Source organism: Anomaloglossus baeobatrachus, chromosome 11 (assembly GCF_048569485.1).
Source record: "Anomaloglossus baeobatrachus isolate aAnoBae1 chromosome 11, aAnoBae1.hap1, whole genome shotgun sequence".
Classification (NCBI taxonomy): domain Eukaryota; kingdom Metazoa; phylum Chordata; class Amphibia; order Anura; family Aromobatidae; genus Anomaloglossus; species Anomaloglossus baeobatrachus.
In genome coordinates, this window is record NC_134363.1 from 156,916,894 (window position 1) to 156,943,102 (window position 26,209).

Consider the following 26,209-nt stretch of genomic DNA (forward strand, 5'->3'; position numbering starts at 1 on the left):
TCTATATACAGAAATGACAGGATACATTATTCACAATAGGCAATATCAGAGGTCACCTCCTCTACAATCAGTGATAACGCATCTATATACAGTAGATGACAGGATCTACCATTCACAATAGGTGATGCACAGGAAGAGGATTAGGTGATCTGTGATATTGCCTATTGTGAATGCTGGATCCGGTGATATCTACTGTATATAGAGCTGTTATCAGTCATTGCCAAAGCTCACCTCCTCCTACTCCTGTACAATGACTACAGTACATACAGTAGATAACAGGATCCACCATTCACAATAGGTAATGTCACAGCTCACCTCCTCCTGTACAATAACTGATAGCCCCTATATAAGGAGGTTATTAGTCATTGTACAAGAGGGGGAGAAGGTGAGCTGTGACATCACCTATTGTGAATGGTGGATCCGGTGTTCTCTTCTGTATATAACTGGTGTTCACACAGGATCCCGCCACTCACAGTAGGTGATGTCACAGCTCACCTCCTCCCCCTCCTGTACAACGATTGATATTACAGGATCCACCATACACCTTTGCCCAAAATAGAGCACGCTCACATAGACCCTATTTATTTAGAATAGTTATGTCGCACTATCACTGCTAATATCCATATCAAGCACAAGAAGTTAGATGTTTAATATTTGGCTTTGTGTACAATGTGACATCTGTTTGGGTTTTTTTGTTTTGTTTTTTTAATTGCAAAATAAAGATATGAGGGGGAGGAAAAAAAAACAAAACAAAAAAAACCCCAAACATTTAAAAAGCCTGTTTCCCAGACCCAGAAACTGCGCCCCTCTTGTCTATAGGCAATGTCTGGTATTGCAGTTTTGTCATAACCAAATAAACAGGAATAAGAGGCAATACAGAGGCTAAGGACAAACATAGCACAATTTCTGGAAAAGTGGACATATTGTCTAGTCTGACAGTAATGGATTAGATTAACTTCGATAGTAGTCAACCGCAAGTAGCATACACAACCCCAGGTAGGCTCCATTATAGAAGCCAATGTGAATCAGTAAAGGGTGTGCGTTTTTTTTCTTTTTTTGTGACTGGTAATATTGCAGTTGCCCTCTGGGGAGCGTCACTGCGCCCGTCTGTGGCATCATATTGATAGAAAACTAGCAAACGACAAGCTTCTGCTCTTTATGTTTCCGCTTTGCTTCGGGCTCTGTAGCCTGTCGACAATGCTGAGAAGATTGCAGACATGCCAGCTAATGAATGCTAATTGTCTCATTACATATTCATGAGCCGCAGGATCAAAAATGCTTCCAAAATGATATTTATATGTGCGGCGCGGCTCGTCATCAGCCCGAGTACAAGCCTCTGAATACCAAACCGCTCGTTATGTGTCTCCGCTTCCGACATCTCTGGAAATATTAATCTGCTCCCTGACGGGGCGTCAGGCCGTACATCCGCGGGCTGGCAGGGCGCTGGATTATTAAACAGCAAAGACGCTAAAAAGATGTCACCCCGAAATTAGGGAGAGTGGCAGGGCGGTAAAAGGGACAGATAGTCACATTGCAAAAAAAGAAAAAAAAAATCTCATATATATATATATCTTTCTATATCAGTGTGTGTAATATAATATATATATATATATATATATATATATAAATTATATTACACACACTGATATAGAAAGATATCTACAGTGTATGTGTATATATATATATATATATATATATATATATATATATATATATATATATATATATATATATATATATATATATATATGTATATGTGTATATGTATATGTGTATATGTATATATATATATATATATATATATATGTGATAGAGATATATAATATATATTTTTTTTTTTTTGACATTTTGTATCACTGCATTCAAAGCAAAAAGCAAAATAGAACTCGCAGTGTTTACACCAGCCACCAAGGCTATTTTTTTTTTTTTTTACTAACCTCAATGCTCTAGTTACAAGTACCGAGCATGGTAGTGCCCACTCATCACTAGTTACGAGTACTGAGCACCCGAGCATGGTAGTGCCCGCTCATCACTAGTTACGAGTACTGAGCACCCGAGCATGGTAGTGCCCACTCATCACTAGTTACGAGTACTGAGCACCTGAGCATTGTAGTGCCCGCTCATCACTAGTTACAAGTACTGAGCACCTGAGCATGGTAGTGCCCGCTCATCACTAGATACGAGTACCGAGCACCCGAGCATGGTAGTGCCCGCTCATCACTAGTTACGAGTACAGAGCACCTGAGCATGGTAGTGCCCGGTCATCACTAGTTACAAGTACTGAGCACCTGAGCATGGTAGTGCCCGCTCATCACTAGTTACAAGTACTGAGCACCTGAGCATGGTAGTGCCCGCTCATCACTAGTTACGAGTACAGAGCACCTGAGCATGTTAGTGCCCGGTCATCACTAGTTACAAGTACTGAGCACCCGAGCATGGTAGTGCCCGCTCATCACTAGTTACCAGTACTGAGCACCCGAGCATGGTAGTGCCCGCTCATCACTAGTTACAAGTACAGAGCACCCGAGCATGGTAGTGCCCGCTCATCACTAGATACGAGTACCGAGCACCCGAGCATGGTAGTGCCCGCTCATCACTAGTTACGAGTACAGAGCACCTGAGCATGGTAGTGCCCGGTCATCACTAGTTACAAGTACTGAGCCCCTGAGCATTGTAGTGTCCGCTCATCACTAGTTACGAGTACCGAGCACCCGAGCATGGTAGTGCCCGCTCATCACTAGATACGAGTACCGAGCACCCGAGCATGGTAGTGCCCGCTCATCACTAGTTAAGAGTACAGAGCACCTGAGCATGGTAGTGCCCGGTCATCACTAGTTACAAGTACTGAGCCCCTGAGCATTGTAGTGTCCGCTCATCACTAGTTACAAGTACTGAGCACCCGAGCATGGTAGTGCCCGCTCATCACTAGTTACCAGTACTGAGCACCTGAGCATGGTAGTGCCTGCTCATCACTAGTTACCAGTACTAAGCACCCGAGCATGGTAGTGCCCGCTCATCACTAGTTACGAGTACTGAGCACCTGAGCATGGTAGTGCCCGCTCATCACTAGTTACCAGTACTAAGCACCCGAGCATGGTAGTGCCCGCTCATCACTAGTTACCAGTACTAAGCACCCGAGCATGGTAGTGCCCGCTCATCACTAGTTACGAGTACTGATCACCCGAGCATGGTAGTGTCCGCTCATCACTAGTTACGAGTACTGAGCACCCGAGCATGGTAGTGCCCGCTCATCACTAGTTACGAGTACAGAGCACCCGAGCATGGTAGTGCTCGCTCATCACTAGTTACGAGTACTGATCACCCGAGCATGATAGTGCCCGCTCATCACTAGTTACGAGTACAGAGCACCCGAGCATGGTAGTGTCCACTCATCACTAGTTACGAGTACTGATCACCCGAGCATGATAGTGCTCGCTCATCACTAGTTACGAGTACTGATCACCCGAGCATGGTAGTGCCCGCTCATCACTAGTTACGAGTACTGATCACCCGAGCATGATAGTGCTCGCTCATCACTAGTTACGAGTACTGATCACCCGAGCATGGTAGTGCCCGCTCATCACTAGTTACGAGTACTGATCACCCGAGCATGATATTGCTCGCTCATCACTAGTTACGAGTACTGATCACCCGAGCATGGTAGTGCCCGCTCATCACTAGTTACGAGTACTGATCACCCGAGCATGGTAGTGCCCGCTCATCACTAGTTACGAGTACTGATCACCCGAGCATGGTAGTGCCTGCTCATCACTAGTTACGAGTACTGAGCACCCGAGCATGGTAGTGCCCGCTCATCACTAGTTAAGAGTACTGATCACCCGAGCATGGTAGTGCCCGCTCATCACTAGTTACGAGTACTGAGCACCCGAGCATGGTAGTGCCCGCTCATCACTAGTTACTAGTACTGAGCACCCGAGCATGGTAGTGCCCGCTCATCACTAGTTACTAGTACTGATCACCCGAGCATGGTAGTGCTCGCTCATCACTAGTTACCAGTACTGAGCACCCGAGCATGGTAGTGCTCGCTCATCACTAGTTACCAGTACTGAGCACCCGAGCATGGTAGTGCCCGCTCATCACTAGTTACTAGTACTGAGCACCCGAGCATGGTAGTGCCCGCTCATCACTAGTTACCAGTACTGACCACCCGAGCATGGTAGTGCCCACTCATCACTAGTTACCAGTACTGAGCACCCGAGCATGGTAGTGCCCGCTCATCACTAGTTACTAGTACTGAGCACCCGAGCATGGTAGTGCCCGCTCATCACTAGTTACTAGTACTGATCACCCGAGCATGGTAGTGCCCGCTCATCACTAGTTACCAGTACTAAGCACCCGAGCATGGTAGTGCCCGCTCATCACTAGTTACGAGTACTGATCACCCGAGCATGGTAGTGCCCGCTCATCACTAGTTACGAGTACTGAGCACCCGAGCATGGTAGTGCCCGCTCATCACTAGTTACTAGTACTGATCACCCGAGCATGGTAGTGCTCTGTAAAGTCCCCATTTACTTACATTATGTTGCTACATAGCAGTGGCACAATAATCTGTGTATGGGTAGAGCCCCCCGGCATCTGTAAAGCATGTCACAGTATGATATGATAGAGCCTTACATTACAGTAATTACAGGAAACACTGATAAAGAACGACACTTACCTGCAGACATTGACTGTATTAACTAGGTGAACCCCCCCTCACAAAGAGAGGGCACACCGGCCACAGCCACCAGTATGGGACTCACAGTAGGAGGGCTTTGCCCCCCATTCTATTTCTCAGCCTTTAAGAACTGTGCAAACTCCCACCTCCAGAGGACGTGGATTGGGCTCAAGGCCACAGAGAGGACATGAAGAGGGGAAAGAAACCAAGTCCTGTCCTGGGTGATATTTATGATCCTTTCTATGGAGCCTCTCGTCTTTTGTGCACGCCATTATTACACTGGTATAAATACAGGAATAGACGCTCACCTTTGAGTAGGGATCTGGAAAATTAAACTCATTGAGGCAGTGCTCCCGGGTGTCCAGTAAGCTGCGGACAGTCAGTGACCCGTAGGCGCTGCAAGAAATTCAAGAGGGAAGGAAACCATCAAAAAGATGCATTAATGGCTCATTATGGAGATTTGTCCACAGGAATCCCAATGGGAGAGGATTCTGCACACATTGTATGCGGGGGCCTCCTGTGAATGGTAACACAGTGGATGCCGCTTTTCTTATTCATGCCAAGCTACAGGTTTGGGTGCACAAATATCCCTTATTTTCTATAACCAAGAAGAACTAAGTAATATAAGCCTCAAACTAAAAAGAGCAGCATGGAGCGGAGCAGGAGGCCACATTGACAGTGACCCCATCAGCCGATCGGTGCTGCTAGAACAACAAGCAGCGGGAATCACACACCGGCTCAGATATTCCAGCTGTGAACGTTTTACTCCAAAATGCTGCAGGGTTTAAAAAGGAACTAGTTACCAGTTTTTTGGCGTATAAGCTGCGGCCACCACCAGTGAGCTCTTGTATACAGCATTCCCATGTTGTATATAGAAGAGCCCAGGCCGCTGTGTACAACATAAAAAACACTTTATAATAGTTACCTAAACCGGTCGCTGCGGTGGAGGAGTCTCCGTTCTCCGATGCTGGCTCTTTTGGCCATCTTCGTCCTCCTTCTGAAGCCAGGGTGCATGATGCGTCCCACGTCATACGCACCCGCCGATTCCGCGCAGGTGCACTACAATACTTTGAGCTGCCCTGCTCAGGACCTGAATGTCGGCGAGTGTGTATGACGTCGGACGCGTCATGCACCGCGGCTTCAGAAGGATGACAGAGACTGCAACAAAGATGGCCGAAAGAGTCGGCGCCGGAGGACGATAATGCCCATTTGACCCATTATCCACTGCAGTGACCGGTTTAGGTGAGTATTATAAAGTGTTTGTTATACCCAGCGGCCTGGGCTCTTATACAGCATTCTAACATGCTGTATATATAAGAGCCCAGAGGTGTTGGCAGCAGCTTATAGGGGACAAATCTTGTGACAGGTTCCCTTTAAAGCCTTCTCTTAAATCCTGCAGCATTCTTTAAAATGCTGGCTCAAGATGATGCCACTATGATGACTGGTACAAGAGGCCGGTCCCCAGTGGCTTCTTCCAGACGGACAGGTCTCGCCATAGGGGTGTGTATAGCTAGAGACCGGTCAGCAAAGGGGAGAAACCGCTGAAGATCGTTGTTACCGGTGGACACAGTTATCATTCTGGGCCGGCATTTTACAGAATGTTTTCTCCAAAACCCAGCAGCATTTCAGAGTGAAACAGCTGGAATAACAGAGCCGGTGTCCACGTCATGCTGCCTGCACTTCAGGTAGCATCAACCAACCAGTTCCCCTTAAAGGGAACCTATCAGGTGCAATATGCACCCAGAGCCAGGAGCAGTTCTGGGTGCAAATTGCTAATCCCTGCCTTATGCTAAGGTCACACGTAGCAAGCAGCAGCGATCACGACGACGATCTGACCTTATCAGGATCGCTGCTGCGTCGTTACATGGTTGCTGGTGAGCTGTCAAACAGGCAGATCTCACCAGTGACCAGACCCAGCCACGCGTGGAAGCGATGCTTCGCTTGGTAACTAAGGTAAATATCGGGTAACCAAGCAAAGTGCTTCGCTTGGTTACCCAATATTTACCTTGGTTACCAGCGCACACCGCTTAGCGCTGGCTCCCTGCACTCGTAGCCAGAGTACACATCGGGTTAATAAGCAAACCGCTTTGCTTATAGTTAACCGATGTGTACCTTGGCTACATGTGCAGGGAGCCGGCTTCAAGAAACTTCGGACGCTGGTAACGAAGCTAAATATCGGATAACCAAGCCTTTGCTTGGTTACTCTATATTTACCTTGGTTACCAGCGTCCGCAGAATCCGGCTCCTGCTGCCTGCACATTCAGTTGTTGCTCTCTCGCTGTCACACACTGCGATCTGTGCTTCACAGCGGGAGAGCAACAACTAAAAAATGGTCCAGGACATTCAGCAACAACCAGCGACCTCACAGCAGGGGCCAGGTTGTTGCTGGATGTCACACACAGCAACATCGCTAGCAAGGTCGCTGCTACATCACAGAAAATGGTGACTTAGCAGCGACGTCGTTGTGTGTGACATGACCATTACTGTCCCTGTATCTAGTAGCATACATACTTTATCTCTATTTCTAAACATCCTTTATGATATGCCAATCAGGCTAGGTCGCAAGGGCGTGATTTTTCTATGACTAGTCCGCCCTCTTAAACAGGTTATAGCACGACCACAGGGGCATGCCAACATGCTGTTCAATGCCCATTGCCCAGCGTCATCAGCGGTGTGTGCGTGTACCTGTGTCTGTTGTCACCACCTCGGTCGCCAGCTTCAGGTCAGTGCACATGATCAGAATGCCCAGCACTTCTGGTCATACGCAATATGAAGCCGGGTGTACGCATTCTGGCTTCAGAGAGGTCTACTCTGCACATGACCGGAAGTGCCGGGAATTCTGATCATGGGCACTGACCCTAAGCTCGGCCATTGAGTTGGTGACAATGGACACAGGTGCGCGGACACCGCTGGTGACGCTGGGCAATGGACATTGAATAGCATATTAGCACACCACTGTGGGTGTGCCAACATGCTAAGAGGGCGGACTCATGGGGGGATATAACGCCCTTTTGACTAGTCCCTGGCCTCATTAGCATATAATAAAGGATCTTTACAAATACTTTTTCTAAAAGATCTCTATCTATGCTACTAGATACAGGGACAGTTAGGAAGGGATTAGCAATATGCACCCAGAACTGCTTCTGGTTCTGAGTGTATATTGTGCCCGACAGGTTCCCTTTAAAAAGGGGTTTTCAGGTCTATATAAGTAATTACAGAAGTCCTGGATTGGTGCCGGTCACACTTAGTGCAGGATAAGGAATGACTGCCCTGCTCAAGTGTGAAGTTAAATATTCACATAAGTGCCGTGCCGCTGCAATAGACCGAGCTCTGCAATCTTGTGTTCAGTGCCACAGACCCCGAGAAGAAGACACATGCCACCGGCTGCTGCACGCAACTCCTCTGGGTCAGCCAAGAATGGTGGACACAAGACTCCGTAATAAACTATTTGGATAAATGTATAATCTTTATTGTTATATTTCCCTTTCTTGCAGTGATGAAGACATGTATGCATTACATTCATTTTTAGATTTAGATTAGGACAACTTATCCGGATACTCACAAGGGTTGGTGTCTCAGCGTCTGTAGCTTATTCCAGTATTTCTGCTGGAACTTTTCAGCCCGATCCACTGCGTCCTTTGCATCTGGCTGACTGGCGACCGCACGTTTAGCTACCTGATAAATACAATGATGGTGGTTACAAGCATTTCACTACAGAGCCGACATTTCATCATTCACATGCGGGTAACTAGACTACTACAAGGAATGGAGGCCGCCCGTATGATGAGAGGGAAGGAGGCCGCCCGTATGATGAGAGGGAAGGAGGCCGCCCGTATGATGAGAGGTTGGAAAAGATAGCTATGTTTAGCTTAGAAAAAAGACGTCTTAGAAGAGATCTCATTTATATGTATAAATACATGTGTGGTCAATATAAAGGACTGGCACATGACTTATTTCTTCCAAAGACAATACTAAGGACCAGGGGGCACTCACTGCGAGTGGAAGAAAAGCGATTCCGGCAGCTAAATAGGAAAGGGTTCTTTACAGTTAGAGCAGTCAGACTGTGGAGTGCCCTACCACAAGAGGTAGTAATGGCAGATACTATAACAGCTTTTATATCAGGGCTGGATGATTTCCTCACTACACAACATTGTTGGTTATAAATGACTTAGTGACAAAATGTAGAACTGGTGGAGGAAGAGGAACTAGATGGACCTAGGTCTTTTTTCAACCTAAGTAACTATGTAACATTGGACGCAGCAGCGCTGTGATTGTCTATGGACACTTTCCGACAACATGACTCTCAGGACTGTCATTTACCGTACACCCAAAATAAGGAACCTGGCTTACAGCATCCCTTGAGAAATAATGTATAGAAATGGGCAAAATACTGTCCAATTACACCACTTCCATGGCCTAAATGGCAACAGTTGAAAAGCTAAAAGACCAAGAAGCTATGGCCATCTTGAATTACATCCAGCACAAATATACCACATTAATACACAAGAGAATATTAGAACAGAAACTTAAAAAAGTTGCCAATTTTTAATTCAATAGATCAAACACACATTATATTATATATATATGCATACATACACATATACATACACATATACAGTGCCTACAAGTAGTATTCAACCCCCTGGAGATTTAGCAGGTTTGATAAGATACAAATAAGTTAGAGCCTGAAAACTTCAAACAAGAGCAGGATTTATTAACAGATGCATAAATCTTACAAACCAACAAGTTATGTTGCTCAGTTAAATTTTAATAAATTTTCAACATAAAAGTATATACATATACAATATTTATATTTATTTTATATATATATATATATATATATATATATATATATATACATACATACATATATACATATATATACATATATATATATATATATATATATATATATATATATATATATATATATATATATATATATATATATATATATATATATATATATAATATATATATATATACACACACACACAGTATATATAATCCCTTCAGATGTGAACTGCAAAGTCACCACATGGGGGCAGCAAAGTCCTAAATCCCATCACTTGACTTACTCCTTCTAAAGCCTCTTCGAAGCAAGTGAGCCAGTATTCCCGAGCCATGGCATCTTCTGTGAGATCCACCGTGTCTGGGACATAGGAAGACGAGTCAAAGAGCAAAGGAAGATTTACTAGTTGTCGTTCCAGACGATCCATCTCCAACATGTCAAACTGCGGAGCACAAAGACATAGCATGATCTATAATCTACAGCGCTACCGGCCGGAAATAAATGAGTATCTCAATGGCATACCCAGTTTTTAGCTGCCCTGCTGATTAGCTCTGGGACAGATGCCTACTCCATTCAGAAGTTGATATCCGCTGTAGCCCGTGGTTGACTGCAGCAGTCAGATGACCTCAGAGATATACCTGATGACACGCTCTTCGAGTAGCCCAACCGCTGCAGACAACCACAGAATAGGCATCGCTGCCAGAGCCAGTGCAGACCTCTGGAGCCACAGGGGTGCCAGAAGTTCTAGCTTTTCTCAATCAATCTGATGCCAAGGAACTTTTGATTAGCCGGCCTGGTGCCAATGTTGTGGTGACGTTACACCAGGCTGACTAATCAAGAGAAGAGCTGTGAATGGTGGGAGGTGTTTGCAGGGAACACATTTAGGCTGGGGCCACATGAGAGTGAATGCTTTGGATGTGATAGCTAGCTCCTGCTCTGCTGCGAATGTAAGCCAAGAGTCATGCCACTGTGACCCGATCCTGCGATCAGATCACAGCTGCGGAGGAGAGGGAGGAATTAATCTCCCCATCTCCTCCATTGCCAGCTAATGCAATTATTGCACTGCATTCCGGTGTCATCAGAGTGCAGTGCGAGGTTTCACTTGCACCCATAGACTTGTATGGGTGCAAGTGAATACAGATCAGATTCCACCTGCAGCATGCTGTGACTGTTTTCTTGGTCCGATTAGGTCTGAAAAAACAATTGCAGATGGGATTGGATAAGTAACATGGGCCGGGTGGAATAAGATTATTTTATCGCATTCCACTTGGTCCATTTTACTCGTCGTGTGTCCTAGCCCTTAGTGGCCACAGATCACAGACACGTCCAATGCATCAGGTCCTGCGATTCAATTCACAACTCTACACACTCTGGAAAACTTCTACATCTATTCTTGAGGCAGGGACACAAACTGTGCATCAGGGAACAAGGTCTCCGCTCACTGGGAAATCAGACGTACCCGGCAGCACTCGCTTGTTGGGAAGGTGTAAATCGGGCGGATCTACCAATGGACTCATTACTTTTGCTCGCACAATAAATACGAGACACAATGGAACAGAACTACAGCTCTACAAGTACCGACATGTAACAAGTTACTTACTGAGAACTGAAGATATAAAAATGAAGGAAGGAGGAAGTAAAAAGAAAAATGATAAAATAGTGTAAGAAACAACATGAATGAACAAAACAGTGCACACGAGTGAAGCTGAGAAATTCAGGGCATGACAGATGTGGTACTGGCATTGTAACTGCTGGCAGGAAATCCACACAATGTCCCAGTGCTTAAAGGGGCATATTAAAGGGGTTGTCCACTACTAGGACAACCCCTTCTGATCCCATATTTCCCTCAGTTAAAATAATAAAGCCTATACTCACCTCCCATACCAGTGCCCTTCCAGAGATGTCCGGGCTCGTGGTGCGAGGCTTACATGGGGTTGTGACATCATGCAAGCTCTTCGTCCAATCAGCACTGGCTTCTGTCTCCCCGCCTTCGGACCAATCAAGTTAAAACAGGAAGTGAAGCGCTGCCGCTACCACTCACTTCCTGTTGATTAACTCGTTTGGTCCTGAAGGTGGGACCAAAGGATTGTTAGCTGGATTGTGGGAAAAGAGTTGGCAGACTGATAATGGAGGCATCTCATATAAGGGTCCAACTGAGCTCTAAACTGTGTTTTGGGCCTGATGGGCGAGGGGGAGGGGAAGTGTTGGATCCTCCCCAATACAGCTGGCCAGATCTAAAATACTTTACGAGACCAGAAAGACTATTGCTAGAGTTGAGCGAGTCCCTAACTATTCATACTTGCTATACTCATAACGACTACTGTCTAATACTCGTGTATTCATTCCGAATAGCGAGTGCAATGCAAGTCAATGGGATAAAATTCGTAAAGTAACGAGTAATTTGAATGCTGTACTTTTCATGCAAGTAGCAAATAGTGCGGAATTCAGGTTGCTCGTTGCATTGCAAGTTTTCCCCGGTGACTTGCATTGCACACGCTATTCGGAACGAATACGCGAGTATTAGACAGTAGTCGTTAGGAGTTTAGCAAGTAAGAATAGTTAGCTACTCGCTCAATTAACTATTGCTAAACACTGTTGGCGAGTGATCAGCCAGCGGAGGAAGAGGTCACTCAATGTATATATATAAAAAAAAAAAAAAAATATTCCTGATGGAAAAGAAGATGTAAATATAAAAAGTGGCGCAACTTCTAAATTTGGAAAGCAATAAGGGGAATGAATAACATGCCCAGCGGATGTCTGAGGTGCTGGCTAATGATGCGATGTTCAACAGTTCCATAATAACTATGATATGTCAGTATATAGTCAATGTGCTCTGTATAGGGAAATGCACATCTATACGGGAGGAGGAGGGGATGGGGATAAAGGTTAACTTTACCCGTGTACTGTTCACATGTATATAAAATCACTATGATAATTTCTGACTGATGTGAATTGTTTGATGAATGTTCAATAAAATCTTATAAAAAAAAAACAGACTGAAAGCAGAGAAATCCTGCACACGTATGTATACCTGTTTCAGGGCATTCAGAACTAAAGAGAATATGAATAATAATATTTAAAAGGGAGTTTCCCACAAAGCTCCTTTTAATTAATAGATCTTGCAATAATAAATTTCCACAATTGGAAGTGTAAAAAACACAAAAACACCCCCCCCACACCACACATTTCCTGTGCTGAAGTAATCTTATTAATGTGTCCCTGCTGTGTCCTTCGTGTGGAGGTTGTTATGCTTCCGAAAGGAAGCTCAGAGAGGATTCGCTTGTCCTGACTGGCGACGTGTTTGGAGAACTCCTCAGGGATACTTTTAGGGAGAAGAGAAGTTTTATCTGAACCTGTGCAGGCATAATGCAAACTGACTGATACCGTGTTTATGTTCCTTAAAGGGAACCTGTCACCCGATGTTTATAATACTCCCCTAACAGTCGTGCGGAGCAAACTGGTCGGATGGGCGTCTCCATTCTCCGGGTCCGTGTCTCCTCTTTTGGCCATGTTTGTCCTCCTTCTGAAGCTAGTGTGGATGACTCGTTCTACGCCATCTACACTAGCCAACATTGAGGTCCTGCGCAGGCGCACTACAATACTTTGATCTGCCCTACTCAGGGCAGATCAAAGTGCTCCTGCACAGGACCTCAATTTCGGCTAGTGTTGATTGCATAGAACGAGTCATCCACACTAGCTTCAGAAGGAGGACAAAGATGGCCGAAAAAGGAGGCACGGACCCGGAGAATGGAGACGCCCATCCGACCAGTTTGCTCTGCACTGACCATTAAGTGAGTATTTTAAACATCTGGTGACAGGTTCCCTTTAAAGGGAATCTGTCACCAGGTTTTTCCCTTATGAGCTGCGGCCACCACCACTGAGCTCTTATATACAGCATTCCACAATACTGTATATAACAGCCTAGGCCGTTGTGCAGAACACGTAAAAACACCTTCATAATACTCACCTAGGGGGTGGTGCAGTCTGATGACTGTCGCTGCTCTCGATCCTGTGCCTCTTTTATCCTGTGCAGCTGCCGTCCTCCTGCCCAACCCCGTGTGCATGACACGTCCTGCATCAGTCACACAGAGGCCTCCATTGTGCTCCTGCGCATGTGCACTTCTCTCTGCCCTGTTGAGGGCAGAGCAAAGTACTGTAATGCGCAGGCGCGAGGCAAGGTCAAAGATCACCCACGCAAGCCGAGCAGATCAAAGTGTGCATGCACAGGAGCACAATGGAGACCTCTGTGTGAATGACGCAGGACGTGTCTTGCACACGGGACTGGGCAGGAGGACGGCGACTGCACAAGATGAAGGAGGCGCCGGACTGATAGCAGTAGCACCCATCGGACCAGACCGCCCCCTAGGCGAGTGTAATACAAGTGTTTTTTTTACATTCTACAGTCATTAACACTACAGTAAGCTTCAATCTGGTTTTAGTGGATTTGTGCTGCCCGAACCATGTGCAGTATGAATCGGACACAGGCTGCGTTACTGCAGCCGTGAAGGTTTAACTAATTAATGCTAGGGTAATGCCAGCCAGGGACTGCGAGTCTGGGATGAGTAATCTAAGGCAGGAACCCTGCGACTTTCTCCCTGCCCCGATCCACACATTCGCAGAGAGGGAGAGCGAGTGTGATGGACAGACTCACCGTTCCACTTCGTGACCGTTGCAATGGGAAAACATCCGGAGAGGTGCTCATGAGCCCAGAACTACCGGCGTAATTTTCCCCCCAGCTGTACAAGTTGGGATCTGGTAAAAAAGGAAATTAAACATTTTACAGCATGGCGATCAGAGCCTGGTGCAGTTGTCACAGGGGGTCCGGGTATTGTGGATGTTATTTAACGTTGCATTAAAAGGGAACCCGTCACCAGTTTTTCCCCTATTAAACCAAAAGTATCACCTTCTGCAGCTCATGGGCTGCATTCTAGAAAGGTGCACCTTGTTGCTGGCCGCCCTTGCAGACCCCAAAAAGAACTTTCTCACCGTTTCCTATGCAAATGATCTATGTTGGCCAGATGGGCAGGCTCTATTTCGGCTTGTGTCCTTCCTTCTGGCCTTGACCACCATCCCAGTCATGATTGACATGGGTGACGACGACGCCGTCATCATACACGCTGCTGGCGAAGTCTCGCGCAGGCGCAGTTTACTGTGCCCCTATCATGGGCCTGAGCAGAAAGTTTCCCTTGCTCGCGCCGGTGATGTAGTTGCGCAGGCGCGAGATTATGGGTGGCGCTGTGCATGACCTCACCAGCGTCATCCATGTCAATCATAACTGGGGGACGGCAAGCAAGGCCAGAAGGAAGGACACGAGCCAAAATAGAGCCTACCCATCTGGCCAACACAGATCATTTACTTAGGAAACGGTGAGATTTTATTAAGTTCTTTTTAGGGTCTACAAGGGGGGGGCCAGCAACAAGGTGCACCTTCATAGAATGCAGCCCAGGAGCTACAGAAGGTGATACTTTTGGTTTAATAGGGAAAAAAATGGTGACAACTTCCCTTTAAGTCTATCAGGCACCAGCCAGAAGAAGAACTAGACTTCACGCTATAGGGGGTGGGGGGGCATCTATACATACTTACTATCCTCTTCAGCTCCTTTAAGAAATGCACCAATTGCCCCAAGGTAACCTTCATGCCTGAGAAAAAGTGCCTGGACTTCTCCCTAAAAAAAAACAAAAAAAAAACAAATACGGAACCACAACGGAGTACACAGTATTTTATTTAGGGTTCAGATCCCACCAAGGACTCCATCTGCAGGGAGTTTGTATGTACTCCCCATGTTTCCGTGGGTTTCCTCCGGGTACTCCGGTTTCCTCCCACACTCCAAAGACATACAGATAGGGACTCTAGATTGTGAGCCCCAATGGGGACAGTGTTGCCAATGTATGTAAAGCGCTGTGGAATTAATAGCGCTATATAAATGAATAAATATTTATTATTGGATAACTTTGTCCATAAAGTCTACTAAAGGGTTGTTCCAAAAAAAAAAAAATGGCAAGTTTTACTTTATCAATAGGAAAGGCGATTACTCATAATTGATAGGATAATTAGGGGTCCCAATGGTTGGACTAAGAACAGGGCTCCAGATCCTGAGAACCGGGCGCTAACTTTAATGGAGCAGAGGGGCGACCACCCATTCATGGTCTGTGGTATTAGGCTTTTATATTTTAATGGGCGCACACATGGGGAATGAGAAGGGTTTGGGGAAGTAGAGCACGACCCCTTTAATGCAGAGAGTACTTGCACTTACCTTGGAGAAGAAGTTGATGCTGTATGTGATGGTGTGCATAGTGACCGGGTGACCCCGGATAAAGAAGCCCCCAAAGTAAACTTGAGAAAGGTTATGTTGTTTGGCGTAGAGGCATGCCAGCTGGCCGATGTCATTGCTGATCATGTGTAATAAGCTTTTTGCCATGTCTTCTTTGGAAAATTCTAGGAAGGAAAAAAAAAATTAAAAAATTTATTAAGTGAAGGAATTATAGGTCCAGGGTTACACGGCGACTCTGGCGATTGTAAATATGGGTGCGTTAGACCACTAATGGTAAGCCGTCACCAGGTTTTTGTCCCCCATCTGTAGAGACAGAGACCCGGATTCCAGCGATGTGTCACTTACGGAGCTCTTTACTGTTATTTTGATAAAATCAATGTTTTCTCTGCTGCAGATCTAGCAGTTATACAGGAGCTCATGAATATGCTGGACTACCTGCAGCAAGCCAAGTAGTCCTGTAATGATAATCTGCAGATTAAATCAGGGATTTAATCAAAAGTACACTAAGCAGCCCAGTAAGTGACATCACTGGAATCAGGATCTTTGACCCTACATTATGCTGCTGTCAGATTAGGTGGCAAAAACCTGGTGACAGAGACCCTTGAAGTAATTTAGCAGCACTTTACAGACATCATCACTGTCGCCACAATCTGAATCTCCTATTATTGTGTTTTTCCAAAAGAAGGGAATTTTGTTTACTTACCGTAAATTCCTTTTCTTCTAGCTCCTATTGGGAGACCCAGACAATTGGGTGTATAGCTTCTGCCTCCGGAGGCCACACAAAGTATTACACTTTCAAAGTGTATCCCCTCCCCTCTGCCTATACACCCTCCCGTGGATTACGGGCTCCTCAGTTTTGGTGCAAAAGCAGGAAGGAGGAAACTTATAAATTGGTCTAAGGTAAATTCAATCCGAAGGATGTTCGGAGAACTGAAGACCATGAACCAAAGAAGGGAATTTTGTTTACTTACCGTAAATTCCTTTTCTTCTAGCTCCAATTGGGAGACCCAGACAATTGGGTGTATAGCTATGCCTCCGGAGGCCACACAAAGTATTACACTAAAAGTGTAAAGCCTCTCCCCTTCAGCCTATACACCCCCCGTGCTGCCACGGGCTCCTCAGTTTTGGTGCAAAAGCAAGAAGGAGGAAAAAAATTATAAACTGGTTTAAAGTAAATTCAATCCGAAGGAATATCGGAGAACTGAAACCATTCAACATGAACAACATGTGTACACAAAAACAGGGGCGGGTGCTGGGTCTCCCAATTGGAGCTAGAAGAAAAGGAATTTACGGTAAGTAAACAAAATTCCCTTCTTCTTTGTCGCTCCATTGGGAGACCCAGACAATTGGGACGTCCAAAAGCAGTCCCTGGGTGGGTAAATAATACCTCATAATAGAGCCGTAACGGCTCCGTCCTACAGGTGGGCAACCGCCGCCTGAAGGACTTGCCTACCTAGGCTGGTATCTGCCGAAGCATAGGTATGCACCTGATAGTGTTTCGTGAAAGTGTGCAGGCTCGACCAGGTAGCTGCCTGACACACCTGCTGAGCCGTAGCCTGGTGTCGCAAGGCCCAGGACGCTCCCACGGCCCTGGTAGAATGGGCCTTCAGCCCTGAGGGAACCGGAAGCCCCGAGGAACGATAAGCTTCGAGAATTGGTTCCTTGATCCACCGAGCCAGGGTTGATTTGGAAGCTTGTGTCCCTTTACAATGGCCAGCGACAAGGACAAAGAGTGCATCAGAGCGGCGCAGGGGCGCCGTACGAGAAATGTAGACTCTGAGTGCTCTCACCAGATCTAACAAGTGCAAATCCTTTTCACATTGGTGAACTGGATGAGGGCAAAAAGAAGGTAAGGAGATATCCTGATTGAGATGAAAGGGGGATACCACCTTAGGGAGAAATTCCGGAACCGGACGCAGAACCACCTTGTCCTGGTGAAACACCAGGAAAGGAGCTTTGCATGACAACGCTGCTAGCTCAGACACTCTCCGAAGTGAAGTGACTGCTACTAGAAAAACCACTTTCTGCGAAAGGCGTGCGAGCGAAATATCCCTCATTGGCTCGAACGGTGGTTTCTGAAGAACCATCAGCACCCTGTTCAGATCCCAGGATTCTAACGGACGCTTGTAAGGAGGGACGATGTGACAAACCCCTTGCAGGAACGTGCGTACCTGTGGGAGTCTGGCCAGGCGCTTCTGAAAAAACACAGAGAGCGCAGAGACTTGTCCCTTAAGGGAGCCTAGCGACAAACCCTTTTCCAATCCGGATTGAAGAAAGGACAGAAAAGTGGGCAAGGCAAATGGCCAGGGAGAGAAACCCTGAGCAGAGCACCACGACAGGAATATTTTCCACGTCCTGTGGTAGATCTTGGCGGACATGGTTTCCTAGCCTGGCAGGACGAGGATGCGGAGAGAGGAGGCTGAGAGTCATGAGGAAGCCGTCTTGGTAACGGTTCTTCCGGCTGGCTTTTTTGGGCGTGATTGAGTTCGCCAAGAATCTGAGCCCCTCTGATCCTTTTGAGTCCTTTTGGACGAGTAGAATTGGGACCTGCCTGAGCCTCGAAAGGACCGAAAACCAGACTGTCCCCTCCTCTGTTGGGGTTTGTTTTGTCTGGGCTGAGGTAAGGATGAATCCTTACCCTTGGAGTGTTTAATGATTTCATCCAAACGCTCACCAAACAATCGGTCACGAGAAAAAGGCAAACTGGTTAAGCACTTCTTGGAAGAAGAATCTGCCTTCCATTCTCTCAACCACAGGGCTCTGCGTAAAACCACAGAGTTGGCTGACGCCACCGCCGTACGGCTCGTAGAGTCTAGGACAGCATTAATCGCGTAAGACGCGAATGCAGACATTTGAGAGGTCAAGGGTGCCACCTGCGGAGCAGATGTACGTGTGACCGTGTCGACCTGTGTAAGCCCAGCTGAAATAGCTTGGAGTGCCCATACGGCAGCGAATGCTGGCGCCAACGACGCTCCAATCGCTTCATAGATGGACTTTAACCAGAGCTCCATCTGTCTGTCAGTGGCATCTTTAAGTGCCGCCCCATCTTCCACTGCAACTAGAGATCTGGCTGCAAGCCTGGAGATTGGAGGGTCCACCTTGGGACACTGTGTCCAGCCCTTGACCACGTCAGGGGGAAAAGGATAGCGTGTATCTTTAAGCCGTTTGGAAAAACGCTTATCTGGATAAGCGTGGTGTTTCTGGATTGCGTCTCTAAAGTCAGAGTGGTCCAGAAAAGTGCTTAATTTACGCTTGGGATACCTGAAATGGAATTTCTCCTGCTGTGAAGCTGCCTCCTCCGCAGGAGGAGCTGGTGGAGAAATATCTAACATCCTATTGATGGACGCTATAAGATCATTCACTATGGCGTCACCATCCGGGGTATCTAGATTGAGAGCGGCCCCAGCATCAGACTCCTGATCAGTTACATCCGCCTCATCACACAGAGAGTCGTCCCGCTGGGACCCTGACCAGTGTGATGAAGTTGAGGGTCGCTCATAGCGAGCCCGCTTAGGTTGTCTGGGACTGTCGTCCGAGTCAGAGCCGTCACCCTGGGGTGCATGTGACACCCCCGGAGCTAGGAAGTGGTCCAGCTGAGGGGGACAAGGTGGCAATGAATCAACAGTGCCCATGGTCTGAGTTACTGGTCTAGACTGCAATGTTTCAAGAATTTTAGACATAGTCATAGACAATCTGTCAGCAAAAGCTGCAAACTCCGTCCCTGTCACCTGGACAGCATTCACAGGTGGTTCTCCCTGGGTCACCTCTAGCAGCGGCCCCGGCTGAGCAATTGCCACAGGGGCCGAGCACTGCACACAATGGGGGTCAGTGGAACCTGCCGGTAGAGTAGCCCCACATGCAGTACAAGCAGCATATAAAGTCCGTGCCTTGGCACTTTTGCTTTTTGCGGACGACATGCTGTTGTCTCCTTGAGAAATCTAAGGAGGGTATATAGCAGAAAATCACCAGCGACTGTACAGTGCAAAGTATTGCCAGCACAAAATACAAAGTACACTATGGCACAAGTGGGGGAGAGCCCTTGAGGGCTGCTTACCGCCCGCTGAAAGCGGGTGTGAGGTCGTAGAATCCCTTGTCTGAGTCTCCCCGTCTCCCCTCTGCAGCTCAGCGTGCAGGCAGGAATGGCTGCCGGCGTCCTGTGAAGAGGGGCGGACCGTGGGCGTCACGAACAAAAGTGCGGGAAACTGCGTCCCACTGTGCCTAGTGTGAGGGCTGGAGTATGTAAAACAGACTCCAGCTCTTAGCGCTGCTGGTCTGTACAGCGTCCCGCCCTCCTCCTGACTGGCAGGTCTGGGGGCGGGAACGATACGAACTAGGCCGCAAAAGCCGGGGACTGTAGTAATCTAGCGTGGCCGTCATATATGCACGGCCAGCGCGGAAGTCCCCGGCGCACCACAAATCCCAGCCGCGACGCAGTAAAAACTGACCCCCGCGGCCGGATCGGCCGATCGTACTAAGTCACCTCACTCAGCAGAGCTGTAGTGAGTAACGGCACAAGCGCAGCAGCGCTGTTTACCCCGGCGCACTAACACACCCAGCAATGCTGCAGTGTGCGTGCGATAAGCACGGGGACACGGAGTACCTTGATGGAGCAGGGTCCTGTCCCTGAGGAAACTCCGCTCCGAATCCAGCAGATCCTCCAGGGGCTGTGGATGGAGCACGGCCTCAGTGCCCGGAGACCGGTAAAGTCCCACTTCACCCAGAGCCCTAATGGGGATGGGGAAGGAATCAGCATGTGGGCTCCAGCCTCCGTACCCGCAATGGGTACCTCAACCTTAACAAACACCACCGACATAAAGTGGGGTGAGAAGGGAGCATGCTGGGGGCCCTCGTATGGGCCCTCTTTTCTTCCATCCGACACAGTCAGCAGCTGCTGCTGACTAAACAGTGGAGCTATGCGTGGATGTCTGGCCTCCTTCGCACAAAGCATAAAACTGAGGAGCCCGTGATCCCACGGGGGGGGTGTATAGCCAGAAGGGGAGGGGCCTTACACTTTTAAGTGTAGTACTTTGTGTGGCCTCCGGAGGCAGTAGCTATACACCCAATTGTCTGGGTCTCCCAATTAGGAGCGACAAAGAAAAACCGCTCCCCACCCTGACAGGCTCGCGTCCGTGGTGACCACAGCCCAGGTTGGGGGTAGGAAGGATTTTCCTTGCGATAGAGAATTGGAAAGGAGCCACCACTGAAGAGACGTCTTGGTTGCAAGGGAAAGCGAGACGTTCTTGTCGAGGGAAGTCGACCTCCTGTCCCATTTGCGGAGAATGTCCCACTAGAGTGGGCGCAGATGGAATTGCGCGAAGGGCACTGCCTCCATCACTGCCACCATCTTCCCCAGGAAGTGCATGAGGCGCCTTAAGGGGTGTGACTGACCCCGAAGAAGTGATTGCACCCCTGCCTGCAGAGAAAGCTGTTTGTCCAGCGGTAGCATGACTACCGCTGACTGTGTATGAAACTCCATCCCGAGGTAAGTCAGTGATTGGGTCGGTGTCAACTTGGATTTCGGGAAGTTGATGATCCACCCGAACTGCTGGAGAGTCGCCAGAGCGACGGTAAGGCTGTGTTGACACGCCACCGGAGAAGGTGCCCTGACTAGGAGATCGTCTAAGTAGGGAATCACCGAGTGGCCCTGAGAGTGTAGGACCGCCACAACGGATGCCATGACCTTGGTGAACACCCGTGGGGCTGTCGCTAGGCCGAAAGGCAATGCCACGAACTGAAGGTGTTCGTCCCCGATGGCGAAACGCAAGAAACGTTGATGTTCGGGTGCGATCGGCACATGGAGATAAGCATCCTTGATGTCGATCGATGCTAGGAAGTCTCCTTGTGACATCGATGCGATGACCGAGCGGAGAGATTCCATCCGAAACCGTCTGGTGCTCACGTCTGTTGAGTAGTTTGAGGTCCAGAACGGGACGGAATGAACCGTCCTTCTTTGGCACCACGAACAAGTTGGAGTAAAAGCCGCGACCATGTTCCTGAGGGGGAACAGGGATCACAACTCCTTCTGTCTTCAGAGCGTCCACCGCCTGAAAAAGTGCGTCGGCCTGATCGGGGGGCGGAGAGGTTCTGAAGAAACGAGTCGGAGGACAAGCGCTGAACTCTATCCTGTAACCGTGAGACAGAATGTCTCTCACCCATCGGTCTTGAACATGTGGCCACCAGGCGTCGCAAAAGCGGGAGAGCCTGCCACCGACCGAGGATGCGGTTCGGGGATGCAGAGAGTCATGAAGAGGCCGCCTTGGAGGCATTGCCTCCGGCGGCTTTTTGGGGGCGAGACTTAGCCCGCCACGCATAGGAGTTCCTCTGGCCTTTCTCCGGCCTGCTGGACGAAGAGGATTGGGGCTTGGCGGAGGGACGAAAGGACCGAAACCTCGATTGTATTTTCCGTTGCTGAGGTCTCTTAGGTTTGGATTGGGGTAAGGAGGAGTCCTTTCCCTTGGATTCCTTAATAATCTCATCCAATCGTTCGCCAAACAATCGGTCGCCAGAAAACGGCAAACCGGTTAAGAATCTCTTGGAAGCCGAGTCTGCCTTCCATTCGCGCAGCCACATGGCCCTGCGGACTGCCACAGAATTAGCGGATGCCACCGCTGTACGGCTAGCAGAGTCTAGGACTGCGTTCATGGCGTAGGAAGAAAAAGCTGACGCCTGAGAAGTCAAAGACGCAACCTGCAGAGCAGAATTACGTGTGACCGCATTAATCTCAGCCAGACAAGCTGAGATAGCTGCAAAAGCCGGGGCAAAAGACGCGCCCGTGGCTTCATAGATGGATTTCACCAGGAGCTCTATCTGCCTGTCAGTGGCATCTTTTAGCGATGAGCCATCTGCCACCGATACCACAGATCTAGCCGCCAATCTAGAGACTGGAGGATCCACCTTAGGACATTGAGCCCAACCCTTAACGACTTCAGATGGGAAGGGGTAACGTGTGTCATTAAGGCGCTTAGTAAAGCGCTTGTCCAGAACCGCTCTGGGCTTCTGGACAGCATCTCTGAAGTTAGAGTGATCGAAAAACGCACTCCGTGTACGTTTAGGGAACCGAAACTGGTGTTTCTCCTGCTGAGAAGTCGACTCCTCTACAGGTGGAGGTGGGGGAGATAGATCTAACACCTGGTTGACGGACGAGATAAGGTCATTTACTAAGGCGTCCCCTTCAGGTGTATCAAGATTGAGAGCAACATCAGGGTCAGAGCCCTGAGCTGCGACATCCGCCTCGTACTCCAGAGAGTCCTCAAGCTGGGACCCCGAGCAGCGTGAAGAAGTCGGGGAAGATTCCCAGCGAGCCCGCTTAGCCGGTCTGGGACTGTGGTCCGGGCAGGGGTCCTCCACGTGAGACCTAGGGCCCCCCCTGGGAGCGCGCTGTGGCGCGGGCCGAGAAGGGCCTGGAGGCGACGATCCAACAGGGCCCGGGGCCTGTGTAAGGACCGGTCTGGACTGCAAAGCTTCTAGCAGCTTGGCAGACCATTTGTCCATAGACTGAGCCATGGATTGTGAAAGTGACTCAGAGAGTTTCTCAGCAAAAACGGCAAACTCTGTCCCTGCCGCCTGGACAGGGGGAGCAGGGGGGGTCTACCTGAGCCGAGGGGCCCACTAGTGACCGAGGCTCCGGCTGAGCAAGCAAAACAGGGGTCGAGCATTGCTCACAGTGAGGGTAGGTGGAACCCGCAGGTAACATAGCCCCACAAGAGGTACAGGCCGCAAAAAAACCTGTACCTTAGCACCCTTGCTCCTTGTGGATGACATGCTGTTGTCTCCTAGGAGAGTGATCACTGAGGGTATATGGGAAAGGGTAAATAGCCCGACCGAACAGAAGTAATATATATATATATATATATATATATATATATATATATATATATATATATATATATATATATATATATATATATATATATATATATTATATATATAAATAATACGTATCTATTCCGGCACCCTAAGGGGACCAGCACCGGGTGACCGGTGTGGCTTACCGACCGCTAAAAAGCGAAGTGTGTGTCCTCCAGATTCCCTGCCTTAGGCCTCCCAGAGTTGCAGAGCTCTTTCCTTGTAATCCTCCACCGGCAGAATGCCAAAAAAATGGCTGCCGGAGCTCTCTGGGGAGGAGGGAGCCGTGGGCGGCGCTAGAAAAAGTGCGGGAATCTGGGGTCCCCACAGTGATCAGTGAGGGGGGAGGAAACATGCAGGATGCTCCAGCCCTCACATCCGACGTCAGGTCGGCAGTCCCGCCCTTACCCCTGACAGGCAGGCCCGGGGGTGGGAGTTTTGCTACTAGGCCGCAATGAAGCCGGGGACTAAATTTAAGACCGCGGCCGACAAGCAGGCGCGGAAGTCCGCCGGTCTTCACCAATCAGCAGCTGCTGCAGCGTCCGGGAAGAAGGCGCTCCATGCACAGCCCCCATGGGGACACAGAGTACCTTAGCGATGCAGGGCCCGGTCCCTGAGGATGAATAGACTCCTGTCCGGCAGATTCCCACAGGGGCTGCGGAGGGAGCCCGGTCCCAGTAAATGGATGACCGGTCAGGATCCCACTTCTCCCAGAGCCGCAAAGGGATGGTGAAGGAAAACGGCATGAGGCTCCGGCCTTTGTACCCGCAATGGGTACCTCAACCTTAACAGCACCGCCGACGTAGTGGGGTGAGAAGGGAACATGCCGGGGGCCCCGTGGGGGCCCACTTTTCTTCCAACCGATATAACTAATATGAGAATGCATGAGTGGATGTGTGCCTCCTTCCACACAAAGCATAAAACTGAGGAGCCCGTGATGCACGGGAGGGTGTATAGGCAGAGGGGAGGGGTTACACTTTTAAAGTGTAATACTTTGTGTGGCCTCCGGAGGTAGAAGCTATACACCCCAATTGTCTGGGTCTCCCAATGGAGCGACAAAGAAATAAGCCCTAGCAGGGATTTTCACCATTTTCGGAGCAAGTTTGAAATATAAGCCTTACCCTGAAAATAAGCCTTAGTCGCGGTTCAATAATGAAGTGTCCATGCAGCTAAAAAAGTTAGATACTGAAGGATACTTCATTACAGAAAGCAGACCCCGCCATCATACTCACTAGACGCCGAGCAGAGGACCTGCAGTGGATCGCGCACATCCGATCTCGTACACATCGGATCGCACACACACACACACCACATCCAGCGATACAAATTTCTTCTCGGCAGAATCCTGAGAGGCAGTGCAGTGGAGCACAAGAACCTGCCGCAATGCAAGCTTACAGGACCTGCGACACGTGACTTCCTCCCATCGTTCCCTGCGGCCGGAAGCATTCTTTAACGCTGGATATGATGAGTGAGTGAGTGGGTGAGCCAGAAGCAGGGGAGGACAGCGGGCAGCACCCACTGGAGATCACGGAGGACCTGGGAGCCGCGCAGACGTCCGGGTCTGGTAAGTATGAGTCTCCTGGGATGTGAGGTGTCTGCTTTTTTTGTGTGGTAAACTCACCCCCAACTAGGTTTCTCCAATAATAAGACCTCCTTCAAAAATAAGCCACAGTGCTTTTTTTTTTTTTTTTTTTTTTTTTTTTTTAAAAGGGGGGGGGGGGGCAATAAAAGTATAAGACTGTCTATTTTTTGGAAAAACACGGTAGTATGTCACACAAACACGGGAGGAACATATAAACTCCTTGCAGAGATTGTCCTTTGTGGGATTTGAATCCAGGACCCCAGCGCTGCAAAGTAACAGTGCTAACCAGTGATGGGCGAATAGTATGCATTCACGTTCGGATTATTCATAGCAAATTCTAAAGTTCTATTCCGGTATTCATCACAAGTTACAAACCTAATGCAAGTCAGTGGGGAACCCGAGCATTTTTCTTGCTGTGCTGAATACGGGAATAGTACTCTGTATTTGGTAAGCATTATCTGAACACGAATAGTTACTATTCTCTAATGCAAACCACTGAGCCACCATGCGGACCATAAAGCAACCATGAAAACAACAAAAAAACAACAAAAAAAAAAACAAACAAACAAACAAACATCCTTTTAGATATTTGGTGAAAGAATGCACATGACTTTGCAAGTATAGACCTCACTAAGTCTGACAAGTCATGCAAACAAAAAAAAAAACAAAAAAAAAAAAAACACCACACATTGTCTATTGTGCAACTTGCTCTAACCATGTCGCTGTAGGCTATGTTATCAAACCAGGTAGAAATGTCTTAATGGTGGAGATGTATCCACTGGGATTTATACAACACCATTAGCAAAGTCATCAGGTGCAAACCAAATCTAATAATATTATTATTATTATTATTATTATTAATAATATTTATTCATTTATTTATATAGCGCTGTTAATTCCACAGCACTTTACATACATTGGCATCACTGTCCCCATTGGGGCTCACAATCTAAGGTCCTGATCAGTAGGTTTTTGTAGTGTGGGAGGAACCCGGAGGAAACCCACGCAAACACGGGGAGAACATACAAACTCCTTGTAGAT

The 26,209-nt window shown here is 48.0% G+C and overlaps 1 protein-coding gene across 1 annotated transcript in view; it reads right to left on the bottom strand.

Annotated features, from left to right (window-relative positions):
• The window catches only part of PANK4 (pantothenate kinase 4 (inactive)), an 89,357-nt gene that overhangs the window by 27,846 nt on the left and 35,302 nt on the right, over nucleotides 1-26,209 (bottom strand). The window contains 6 exon segments of the mRNA XM_075327676.1: nucleotides 4,987-5,074; nucleotides 8,241-8,353; nucleotides 9,757-9,912; nucleotides 14,122-14,222; nucleotides 15,054-15,135; nucleotides 15,724-15,905. Coding sequence (XP_075183791.1) covers nucleotides 4,987-5,074; nucleotides 8,241-8,353; nucleotides 9,757-9,912; nucleotides 14,122-14,222; nucleotides 15,054-15,135; nucleotides 15,724-15,905 — 722 coding nt within the window.